Source organism: Apus apus, chromosome 23 (assembly GCF_020740795.1).
Source record: "Apus apus isolate bApuApu2 chromosome 23, bApuApu2.pri.cur, whole genome shotgun sequence".
Lineage (NCBI taxonomy): Eukaryota > Metazoa > Chordata > Aves > Apodiformes > Apodidae > Apus > Apus apus.
Window position 1 is genome coordinate 1,101,356 of NC_067304.1, and position 12,753 is coordinate 1,114,108.

Genomic DNA, 12,753 nt, shown 5'->3' on the forward strand with positions numbered 1-12,753 from the left:
GCTGAGCCCTTGCACAGAGGTCTAACACACCCAGCATCTCGGATGCAGCTCCCCTCACCCTGGGAATGGTCTTTGGGTGGAAAGGACAGACTCCCAGGAGCTCCAAGGGACTCTTGGTGCCTTTCAGCTTTCCCTCCAGATTAGACTGAAAGAATGTAAGTGACAGAGGGTCTGGGAAACAAATGACAGTGGGTAGGCAAGTGACATGGGGACCAGCTCAATAGCTCCAGCAAGGTCCAAACCCCTGGAGTGGCACTTTGGTCCTGAAAGCATCCAGGCTGCCCTGGAGCAGCACACACACCCAGGGGATGCCAAAGGAGCCAGCATGTGGTGGAACTACCCAGGAACAGCAGGCAGACAAGACTCATATCCCACCAAGGACTGCCAAAAGGAATACAGAGCAACAAGTTGTCACACAGTGTTGTTTTCCTCACTGGTTCCTTCTCCTAGCCCAAAGCTACTCAGCTTGGTTCAACGAAGGGACCTTGGCTGCCAAAATGTGCTCTCCCCTCACTGCCCTGTTTGCAGAAGGGCTGGTCTACAAACCACAGGACCTGCCAGCCAGGTCTCCTCACCTGCTTTGGGTGCACAAAGGTCTGGCTCTCAAGGCTACTTCTGCAACCCAGCTCCTCTGGGCAGCATTGTATCACAGAAATATAGAATGTGAGGGGTTGGAAGGGAGCCTTAAAGACCATCCAATCCAACATACTCATCTGCTGGGCACATGGAGCCAAAGAGCCCTGTCAGACTCTTCCCAAGGTCATGAGGGTGCTAAGGTTAAGGAAAGATGGATCCTAAGACATGCTTTTTGTAAGGACACAAGCTCATGCAGCTGATCCACAGGGACCAAGGAGCCATCACTCCTGCCTACAGCAACTCATTCCCCCCCAGAGAGCTCAACCCACACCCTAGTGCCTCCTGCTCCCCCTTTTCATACTCAGATGGCTCTGAGCAACAGGTAATATTTGAAGTGCAGCAGCAATTAAATTGGCAGCTGGGCTGAAAGTAAAAAGGGCTGCAATAAAGTGGACTCAAGAGCCAAAAATGACAGTAGAACTTGCTTTAGAGCATTTCCTCTAGTGTCAGCCATTCTATACCTGGGAGCAGTGAGAAGCATTCTTCAGCAACTGGAAGGCAATTGCTAAAGCCCATTAATAAAATTAAGACAGCCAAGAAAGATAAGAGAATACCCTTAGCCTCGGGAGCCACTGACATCTGTAGTGCAAGGTGGTTAAGAAGCATTTTCCAAAGAAACAGAAAGCCACAATCATCATCTCCCTTGGGAGACATTACCTGGCAGTACTCCTGCTTATTGCATGTCTACTCCTGAAGACAAGGGGTAACGACACGCCTTAGAACTGAACTGGTGCTGACAGATAAGCAGGTTTGAATCGTTGGTTAAGTCATCATGCAATTTTGCACCAAAAAGCAGGGAAGGCATCACAGGTATGAGATGACAGCAATTGCTCACCAGCTGTGTTCCTGCAAGAGTGAACTCTGAAGAAGTCAAGAGACAAGTCAACTAGACAGAACCCCTGCTATTCCCCTCCTGGCAAGGACCTCACCTTAAAACTTAAGTTTTTTAGAAAGAAAAAAAATAAATCAAGGAGATAAGGAAATCAGGAAAGTTTGCTGTGCACAGGAGTGTCTGAAAGTTACTGCAAAGAGCTACAGGCAGGTGAGAGTGGAGTTCCATGCAGGGCACACAGCTACAGAGCACTGCAGCTGAGGGGGCTGGGACAACAGGATGGGCACAGGAGAGAAGGAATGGACAGAGGACAGTTCCCAGGAAAAACAGGCTGACCCAGAGCCCCAGCTCAGTGAACAAAAGGGAAGGAATGGTCACGGATCACTTTTGGGGCCAGGAGGGATGCAGGCACAGCCAAGGAGGGAGATGGCTGATATCAGTGCAAAGTCACTGTCATCTTTCAAAGGTCATGGTGACAAAGGGAGGTTCCTTGTGACATGCAAACACCATGTATCATGTAAGAAGGATCCAGGGAACCAGAGGCCTGCCTGTCCCACCTTAGTCCCTGGAAAAAGTAAAACTTCCTGAAATCTATTTCCAGCTGCATGCAGGTGGTGGTGACTGGGAACAGCCAGCATGGATTTACCAGTGGCAAATCTTGCCTAACTTGATTGCCCTCCACAATGACAATTTGGTTGGGTAGGTGGGTGATGGCAGAGAGTGTGGTACACCTTTGACACCATCTCTGATGGTATTCTTAACAGGCAGATTGGTGTGAGCTGGACTAGAGAAGCAGACAGTAAGCTGATAGAAAATTATCTAGAATATCAGGCTCAAGAGGTGATCCAGTCCATCCAGGAGCTGAGTACCATTGGCATCCCTCAGGGGTGACACAGGAGCCAATATAATCTAATGTCCTTATTAACAAACTTGATTAACACCAATTATGGGACAGAGCACTCTCAAGAAGTCTGCAAATGATATTAAGCTGGTTGGTATGGCTGGGGTGGGAGGTCCTTCTCAAAGGGACCTACACAGGCTGGAGAAGTGGCCTGACAAGAGAGCTTGTGATGGTCAACCAAGGCAAACCAGGGGAAGTCCTGTCCTTGGGACAGAGTAACTCCTTGCACAACACAGACCGGGGCAACTGGCTGTAAAGCAGCTCTGCAGAAAAAGATCTGCCAGGTTCTCAGTGGGCAGAGCAGACAGATGAGAGGCAGACCAGATAACTGCTCTTCTGGACTATCAATATACCTGTCTGGAAGATACTCTGACACACAACATTGACTTTCTGCTTCTCAAAAGTCTTTGAAACTAATTTTAAACACAACTGCCACCTTTCAAAGCTTGTGCATGGTACGCAGATCCCCCTAAATGCTGACAAGACTGACGAGAATATCAGCACAGAGTAAGCTGAGCTGGCTGGAGCATGATGTAGTCCAGTCAGCTTCCTACCAACACTGGGAAGAAGCACAAAGCAAGGCAAGAACCAAAGCCAGCATCAACTGATGAAACTAGCTTGGAAGGCTTAACCTAGATGCTACCTCCTTCAGAAGCAAGTAAGCAGCACTTTCTGATCTTCTCCAGAGAGCACTATTTTAGTAGTCATAATTCTGCTTGAAATACTTATTGTACACTACTTTAAAAATACCTCTTGCATCAAAAAGGGAACACACGGTAATAGGCTACCATGTAGCATTTTGCATGTGCCATCAAGTTGCTTTGAAAGCATCTTTGTCAGTGTAATGATTTCCAGTAACTGAAATGGTTACAGTAATGCAACATGTGGATCACACCAACAGCATGAACATCACTTGCGATGGTCATTAAAAGACCCAAGCAAGGGCATGTGGTTTGCCAGCACAGGAACTTCTGCTGGCATGATCACATCACTTTAAAAAAAAATTAAATCAGACATTTGGCAAGTCTGCAGTGTTTGTATGATGGTCATGGGTGCAGTTAAACTCCCAGGCTCAGGATGTGAAGCTCTTCCCAAGCAGGTGTCAGTTGTGCCAAGGCAACCGGTTAGCTCAGATTTGGTTGTTATCCACAAAACCACCAAACCTGTCTACACTGGAGAGCATGTCCTCTCACTTACAGAAACCAGAGAGCAAACGGGGTAGAAAAATGGCTTGTTAGATAAGAATTTAGAACACTACATCCTCCAAAACCACACCAGTATTTCAGGTAAATACTCTGAAGATTTCTGATTTAAGGTAAATATTCTGACGACTTCTGCTGGCAGAGGCAGGGTCTCTGTTAAAGATGTACCTCAGCAGTGTCCTGGCTGTACCACAACAATTAACTCAAGCCCCATTACTCAGAGCCAGCTGGGTCAGAGTTCACCTACCCCAGCAACCTTCCCAGGCAGAAACCCCCACTACCATGTCTCGCATGCGCTATCAGGGTGTCACTCAAGATCAATCCATAACTAATACTTGTTTTGAGTAAGGCTGGCAGTTCATACAGATTCAGAACCTGAAAGAGGGAGAGAAACCCTGCTTCATGCTTTGACTTCAGAATGAAACCATTGCAGCAGTACCTCAGGATAGAGCAGCATTTGAGGATTCATCAGTTCAAGCACAAAACCAAGATGGTTATTCGGTGCAGCTCCGTGTGCGGGCCCGACCAGCTTCAAGCTGCTCCACATCCATTTGGGTGATGGTATTATATTTACAAGTCCAAACTAAACAGATGTAAGCCAGGTTAGGCCAGCAGAGCCCACACACAATGTTGCATCAGCTCACTAAATCACTGCTAGTCACCTCTTGCTAAACCTGCAGTTGTGTTTAGACAAGATCTGATATTACACGTTGTTGCTATCACACAATTTCAGAAGTAAAAAAACATAAAGCTTTGTAACAAAATCACATTAACTGCCTAAGACAGCGAGGAATGACAAATTATAAATAGGAGGTGGCTTCAGACAGATTCCAGAAATGGATGGTGAGCAATCACTGTGGCAAATCAATGCTCCGGCTCAGAGTAGCAGAGAGAGGCCAGGTTTAGTTTTACCCTGAAAAGGCAGTGACACAGAAAAGACTAATGGCAGGTGGTCATTCTGCATTCTGTACATTTCACAAAGATTTATGAGCAAGGCTGAACGCTGGAAAAGCAATACTGAAACTGCTTGTGTCCCCCTGCAAGGTCAGCTTATTGTATTATGGAAACATTTCTAGTGAGACTCTTATAAGATTGTTCTATTTTATTTTATTTTTTTCAAAATACAGAAAAAAATACTAAGAGAAAATAGCATTAAAAATTAATACAATTTATTCTTTCTTAAAGAGCAAGTTTTCAGTTGTTTTCAGATGAGCAAAGACTATATTTAAGCTGAAAGGTGACTGATCTTTCAAAAATCTGTTTAACGTGAAAATATTTAAGAAGAGTGCACACACGTGTATTTTCTAAAACACCAGTCATCTGTAAGGAAGTACTGAACATTATAATTATGATGAACAAACGCTGTCATGAGAAATCGTGTAGGTGTCTGATTCAAGAATTTTTATGTTCGTGGTTGTCAACAGCTTGATTAGGAAAGAGAGGCCTGACTCTGGGGGTTCAGCTGTCAGCAGCACAGGGTATCATTCTCACTAGCTCAATAATCTAGAAGAGCAAATTTCCTCTGAAAAACATTTGAAGATTTAGGTATTTAGGAATGGTCCTGTTCCACATCACTCAAGGAGGCCTGTTCCACCACAGTAAGAGATGCATCTCTGGAGTGAAGGCAGGCAATAAAATGTGGCACCTAGAAGCTGTGCAGGTTGGAGCTCCACCACACAGCCATGCTCTGAAAAGCTCCATTCCCACAAAGCTGACAGCAGCCTGAACACGTTCCTCTGCACAGGCTGCATGGACTATACTCACCATGAAGCTGTTCTTAAATCTGTGCATGCTGAAGTGGGCCCCATAAAAATAGGCACCTAAATCCCCACCAAATCATTCCCTCAGAATTCTTATAAACTGAAATGCTCCTGCTAAGGCACACTGAACACCTCCTCCTGCGAGCTGCACCTTTCATCCCAGTGCAGATCAGTTTGCTGCAGCCCAATAAAGGAGATTGCAGGGACAGCTGTTGCACCTCCCTCCAGAAGGACAGCTGAAAATAAACTGCAGACTCAGATCCCAGGATTTATACTGGGCACCTTCACCATGCTGGGGCCATTCCATTACCACTAGGTCAAACAGATCACCCGCTGGAGAGCTTGCAACTGGAGGGTGGGGGCTGCTAGTCCCCTGAAAGGGTCTGAGCTTGTTTGTTCACTTTCTTTATCCCAACTCTGGGCACAAATATGATTTTTTAAAATTCAGAGCATTCAGTGCTCCCCCTGCCCTCATTTGTATTCAAAAGTTAGAGTGAAAAAAATCTCAATTTATGCAATCACTTAGATAACATTCCCCTCTCAACCTTCTTAGCAAGATTGCTCTAATATGCACAGTCTGACAGGCCTTTTTGACTTATGGTATATAATAACCCTCAACTGAGAGCTAGCATACCAATCCAGAAGTCTTATATTTTAATATTAGTCAGTTATTATCTCAGTACATTACCTCACTCAGTGCTTAAGATGCCTCAGAAGCCTCACTGTACCTAATCTGAATTCTGTCTCCAAACCTGGTTACTCCTGGCCCCTTGACACCTACTGTTATAATCAGCAGGAGAGATTATATACTGTAAAAATAATACCAGGATGATGGTAGTTTCATCTAGGTTACAGCTGAGAGAGTTCTGCACATAAACGTTGCCTTTAATGTTTCAGTAGGTTCCAGCCATGCCAAGAGGAGCTGGGAGACACGGCTCTGGACCAGTGACCATTCCAGGCAGCACCTTCATTGCTCATTCCTGCAGTTTTTGCTGAGCCAGCTTCCAATCTTAGCAAACAATGTTGATTCAGACAAGCATGCAGCATTAAAGACTTGTCTCCATCTCTAATGCAGGCTCAAGAATTTAATTTGCAAAAGTCAGAAAGCTTTTCCTAAAATACCTTTGCTTGCCAAAGGAGATTTCCATGTGGGGCCGGAGCTCTGGAGTGCCTGACAGCACTGCTGAGATGAGAACTTTTCCACAGGCAGCACTAAGGGACCAGGGTCATCACTTCTAGCTGCTGCCATAAGGGAAGTTGTAGCTGAAAATCCAATCAGCTTCTTTGCTCACTGCTTCTGAGGAGCAGCAGAGCTTGACTCAGCGAATCACTAGACAGGATAAACAGAGGCTGAGGAAGGAAACAATGAAGATGCACATTTCCCAACACAAATATCCACCTACTTACTAAAAGAGTAAGTTTCCTCCCAGCACCCAGTAGCTGAGGGAATGCTGGGGTTGGCTTCGCTTTCCAGAAGCCCAACTAACCAGTTGAGAAACTGCCCCTAACCCAAACACAGGAAGACTTCCTCCAACTGCTGCAAGGAGCAGCAGCTCTCCAAGGCTCTCACTCATTTCAAGTTCAAGGTTAATTTGTTTAGTCTAGATTTAATTCTGCCCACTTAGGAGATTGTTTTGAAACAGAGATGTAAGGGACAGACATTTGAGGTAACCCCACAGGGACAAAACATCAAGCCAAAGAAGAGACTGAGTAAGCCAAAGCAAGAAAATAAAAGCAATAGGTTGGTAAAACAGCACTTCAGATTTTAACTAGCTTTGTCTAATCAATTCCTGGTGTACTGTAGGTGGCTTCCAAGCTTTCTCACTTTATTCAGTGTACATACTGCTGCATTCCCACTTACAAGTGAAACCCCAAAAAAAGTATTTCACTTACCCTAGTGATAAACTCTATTTTTGACAGTGTTAGATTTCAGTTTGATGAGCAGTGTTAAATACAGTACAAACAGCTTACACCTTCTATTTTCACTGGCAGAAGCATACCTTTGGAAACAAACTTTGCAGAGTGTGGTGGAAAAGGTATGGCTCTCCCTAGATAACCTTCCCTTCCTGGGATCAGTGTATTTTTAGGCAACACTGCCATTCAATCTTAAAAAACAGACCCTCATTCATGACGCTATCATTGAAAGATCAGAAGATAAACTCCCTTAAAGTACAGCTGTGATGCCCCAAAGGTGCACATGTAGTATCTGGATACTTCATTCAAGAGTCTTCATGCCACTCTATGTTGTGTTATATCCTCAAATCACCAGGCACAAGCCAGATTTTGCCTTTTGGTAACTAAGACACTTTAGTGGTCACAGAGGTGTAGGGCTGGCAGTTGGACTTGATCTTGAGGGTCTTTTCCAATCTTAATGATTCTATGATTCTCCTGGAAGCTGTTGCACATGAGCACTCTGTGTGGGTAATGGTTTTTGGATCTATCCCACTTATTGTCCCATCCCTGGAAGTGCTGAAAGGCAGGTTGGATGGGGCTTGGAGCAACCTGGTCTAGCAGGAGGTGTCCCTGCCCATGCAGGCAGGTTGGATCTAGATGATCTTTGAGGTCCCTTCCAACCCAAACTATCCTGTGACCCTGTAAAACCAACCCAGGCCAGTTCAGCCACTACTGCAGTCCCAACCCTTTGTTCCACACTTGCTACCAGTGATGCTCTAGGTAGAAAAAACACCAATCCCCGCAGGAATCCTCTCCTCCTTCCTCCCAGCCCCCCAGATTTTTTTGCTGTGTTAGCACCTCAATGATTCCTCCAAGTCTCCAGGCTGCTTAGGGAGAGTCATCTGGTTTGGACTGTCCAAAAATACTGCAGCCCCTTGCTCTGCTGGGGCCACACACAATATTTGGAAGTGATTAAAGGGCCAAATCTGCTGAGCAGCAACCACCCTTAATTTGACAGGGATGCTGCTTTCTAAAGCTCTCAAGAGCTACTAGACATGCCTGCCTGCAGCTTTACAGCTCTGGCTCCAAAGCAGGAATAACTCAAACTGGGACTGCCAGAGAGGTCCAGCCTCTGCTGTCTAACCCAGAATTGCTGCACAAAGCGCCAGACTTTTCATGAAGCAGCTTCTGAATTACCACAGGTGCCCAGTAGTTGAAAATATGACTAAAAGCAAATGCCAAGGTAATTTAAGAGTATTGCAAATGACAGAAACTCCGGATTTATTTCAGGAACAACTAGCTTTTCCCCAGAACAGGCAAAAGGGAAACAGCAGGTAAATCATCAAAGGGCAGACAAAGGATAAACAATCTTTTTTGTTGTCATCAGAACCAGCCCTTAAAGACAAACAAGCACTGCCTGTTACATGTGGAGATGCCTTCCTAACTAGTAACATCAGAATTTTTTTCCCTTAAGCCTCAGTTTTTGTACAATTTTACTCTTCAGTTCTATCCACTTTCCACCATCTGCAGGTACTACAGAAGTTCACCTGCAACCAGTGGTTTGGTTCACCTACCAGTAGCAGTTTTCTTGACAATTTCTAGATGTTTGCTCACATTTAATATCTCCCTTTCCATCCTGCATCAGACAACAAATCATTGCCAAAAATACACTGTATTCAATGAAGTAGGTTAGTTGCTGATAATATGGGATTGATGTTCATCTGGAAGCAGTTACCAGGCACTGAAGCAGACACATGTAGGGCTGAAGCCACAGCACAGGTAAGAGCCACTGGCCTGTGGTGGAGGTTTAAGCAGCACCTGATGCCTCCAAAGAAGAGAATGACACGAGCTAGAGGCTCAGAAACAACACTTGTAATTTAAAAGTCTATTTTCAAAATACAGCTTCATGGCTATAAATAGCAAAGACAGCTTCTCCCCCAGCAAGCACACAATGGCTCTTAGTCATAGTGGCCCAGATACCAGAGAAAGTGCAATTTTACCTTTGTTGAACACCAGGCAACATTTGGGGCCATTGCACTTCAAACAGACTAACCCAGTTGGTAAGATTGGTGTTAGGTTTTGCAGAAGCAGATGCTGCCTCTAACACATTAAGTCAATTGACTTTGTTAACCCTTCCATTACCTAAGAAGACATTTGCTTGTACAGAGCAAGTCTCACTTAATATTAAGCTCTTTAGCCAAAGAAGAAAAAAAAAATGTACCAAATCTTTCCTACAACAAAGCAAACTTTTTTCAATGTGTAGGATTTCCTCCCTCACTGTACAGGCTGTTTGGTTTTACAAGTATTAAATGAGAGCAGACTGTCACTACCATCTGCCCTGTATTTCATAAGGTTAAGTTTCTAATACCAAGTGAAGTGCAGAGAAAAATCCTCCTGTGTGCTGCATTCATTTCATTTGTCAACCAGCACCCTGAGGACCCTCAAGCAAACTGGACCACAGCTGACACCTCACCACAGATGGTCCCCAAATAATGTGAAAAAAAACCTATTTTGGATACCTTCAGTGAAAAGGAACTCATAACAACCTCTTCAACCAAGGTAATAATAAATATTTTCATTTGACACAGATTTATAGACTCAAGATACACAAGTACAACAAAACCTCTAACAAATCAGCGTTTTCTCCATTTGGGTGTGCAAGAACATCTCAACACCCTTTGGTGTTGTCCAAGATTTGCAGATGATACAATGTTACATCAAGGGGACATTGGAACAAAGTTTTTATTCAATTTAAAGTAAGGTCAGCCTCCCTTCCTGTAAAGTTTCTGAAGAAACAATGTAAAGGGCTGGCTTGTACAGCTCCCATCAGCTCAACTACTCACTCATCTGAAAGCTCTTCCAAGTATCCAGCCCTGGATGTTACTGTTCAATGTTACCCGATTCGTAGCTCCTAAGACACATTTCTTTACATACACAGAATTGTATTTGCAGCCTCCTTGTCAATATATGGATCATCATTTTCAAGACGTTTGACCTTGCAGAGATAATTGCCCATTCTCTGATGAGTCTAATGCACTTCATGATGCACTTTTGGCCAAGCATCACATTATGTGGATCAGCAAGATACCTGGATAACTTCTGAAGAGACCTCAATCAATCCTGGCTGGAAAGCCCTCACCAAGCCATCCCAACTCTACCACACTTTTACCTGTCTTAGATTCTGCCTTCTTGCTTGTCAAAACACTTTCAACAACCAGCTCTCCAGCAACTGGCTCTTACTAGTGTCTATCTGATTACTTATTTGTCTGATAATAAATGTATTCATGCTGTATTGGAGATTAATTAGGCAGCATAACTTACTTGCTATCGCTATACCAAAAAAAACCACCAAAAAACACAACAAAACAACCCTAACCAAGCCATGAGGAATTCACTGCTTTGCCAACTGAGGTCTTGTCCAACCTGACAGTCCATAAGCTCCCATGCTCTTTGCTTCATAACTTATTTTTGGAACTCCAGTACAAATGGATGAAGTATCACTGCTCCTTGTGCACTGACAGCCATGAGCAAGTGAGCTTGTGAACCAAGGTTTTAAACCTTCCAAAGGCTTCAGTGCAGTAACATCAGCCCAGCAAAGAGGAAAACCACCAATGCAACTACTGTCCTGCTATTTGTGCTATTAAAGCATTATTCTTTACAAGCACATGATTTCCAGATGTTATTCCTGGACTGGGCTTCTTCTCCAGGTCTTGTCACTGCACTACATGCTTAATCTACAGCACCACACGCTTAATCAACAAGATCTTCAGCTAAGAAAATGCTCTTCCTAAGGCTGGCCCGGATTCAAATCAGATTCATTTCACTGACCAGATGCAACAATCTGGGACGCTAATTTCACATGCCCTGCTAAATTCTGAATCAGGCTTAGACAGCAACAGGTTTGCAAATACTGAGGGGTAGCAATTTCACATGCTCCCTTACATTCCTGTTCATCTACACAAGGACAAGCCAAAGCTACAGATGAAGCACAGCACACGTTCCCAGGCAGACAAGGCTTTACCATTCTGAAGGTAACTTCTGTGACCACTTTTGTGGTCTTTAGCCCATTTGGACGAACATTAATAGAAGCTACATTGCTTATCTGAGATGTGGGCACTCTCTGGTCCCTGCAAAGGTTAGTTTGGGGAGTTTCAAGGCAACTCTGATATAACACGAACACAGAAGCCCACAAGACACTTCTGACCTTGCAAAACCCGCGCTCCCCCCGTCAAGTTTTTTCAGCTCTGCTGCTACTTCACCACACCCCCCAGCACAAAGCCAGAAGTTTTCAAAAAACTAATAAATCGGCCACTTAGCCAGGCTGGCAGCTCTGCCAGCCCAGCGCTTGATTTTGCTCACGAAGCTACTTCACAACCCTGCGAGATCTCGGCACGTCCAGCTGCTCGACCGGACCGCGCCCCCGCGCTCCCCTCCACGCGCGGTCTCCGCTCCGGACACACGGAACACGCGGGACGAGGCTCGGATCAAAGCTCAGTCACGGCTTTGTTTATAAACAACCCACCGCCGGTGCGGCAGGTCCCGCGCTGCCCGCCCCCGCCGGGCCCTGCTGCGGGGCTGGGGCGAGGCCGCACAGACCCCCGCCCGCACAGACCCCCGCCCGCACAGACCCCCGCCCGCACAGACCCCCGCCCGCGGCCCCGAACCCGCTGCCCGGCGAAGCCCCGCGGGGGCGGGAAGGGGCACCGGGACCCCCGCCCGGGCCGCCGTACCTGGTGCAGGGCTGTCAGCCCGTCCACGTTGGTGGTGTTGACGCGGGCGCCGCGGCCCAGCAGGCGCTTCACCTCCTCGGTGTCCCCGCTGGAGCAGGCGGCCAGGAAGACGGCGCCCTCCTCAAAGCGAACGCGGGACCCCCCGGCGCCGCCGTGCCGGCCCCGGCCGCCCCCCGCCGCCACGGGCTCCTGCTCCGTCAGGGAGCCCTTCCAGCGCCGCAGCTGCTCGGCCCGCCGCAGCCGCGCCGACTCGGCCCGCTTCCCGCCCAGGTGCTCCGGCTCCGACATCGCGGCCGCCGCTGCAGGCGCAGGGAGCGCCGCGCTCAGCCGGGAGCGGGGGGCAGCGCCCCCGCCGCCATCTTGGCCGCCGCCCCGCCCCCCCCGCGCCGCCCCGCGGCATCACGGGACATGGAGTCCCCGCCGCACCTGCCCGCGGCGCCGCAGCTCCCGGCCTGCCCCGCGCGCCGCCGCACCTGCCCGCCCGCCGGGACTACAGCTCCCGGCGTGCCCCGCGCGCTCCTCCCGCCCCGCCCGCGCGGCCGCCGGCGCAGCGGCCGGACCCGCCCCGCCCCGCCCCGCCCCGCCCTTACCTGCCCCGCCCCGCCCGGCCCCGCCCTTTTCCGCCCTGCCCTTTCCTTCCCCTTCCTGCCCTTTTCTGCCCTGCCCTTTCCTCCCTTCCCTTCTCTTTCCTTTCCCGCTCTTTCCTGCCCGGCCCCACCCTGCCCCTCCCTTTTCCACCCTTCCCTTCCTTTCCTTTCCTGCCCTTTCTTTTCCTTTCCTGCCTCTTCCTTCCCTTTCC

The 12,753-nt window shown here is 47.4% G+C and overlaps 1 protein-coding gene across 5 annotated transcripts in view; it reads right to left on the bottom strand.

The window, feature by feature from the left end:
• The window catches only part of PPP1R12B (protein phosphatase 1 regulatory subunit 12B), a 137,726-nt gene extending 125,405 nt beyond the window's left edge, over nucleotides 1–12,321 (bottom strand). For all 5 annotated transcript variants that reach the window (XM_051639093.1, XM_051639092.1, XM_051639091.1 and 2 more), the window contains exon 1: nucleotides 11,955–12,321. In XM_051639093.1, the coding sequence (XP_051495053.1) occupies nucleotides 11,955–12,242 (288 nt within the window). In that variant the 5' untranslated portion in view covers nucleotides 12,243–12,321. The remainder of the gene's footprint in view (nucleotides 1–11,954) is intronic.
• Nucleotides 12,322–12,753: the final 432 nt, after the last annotated feature.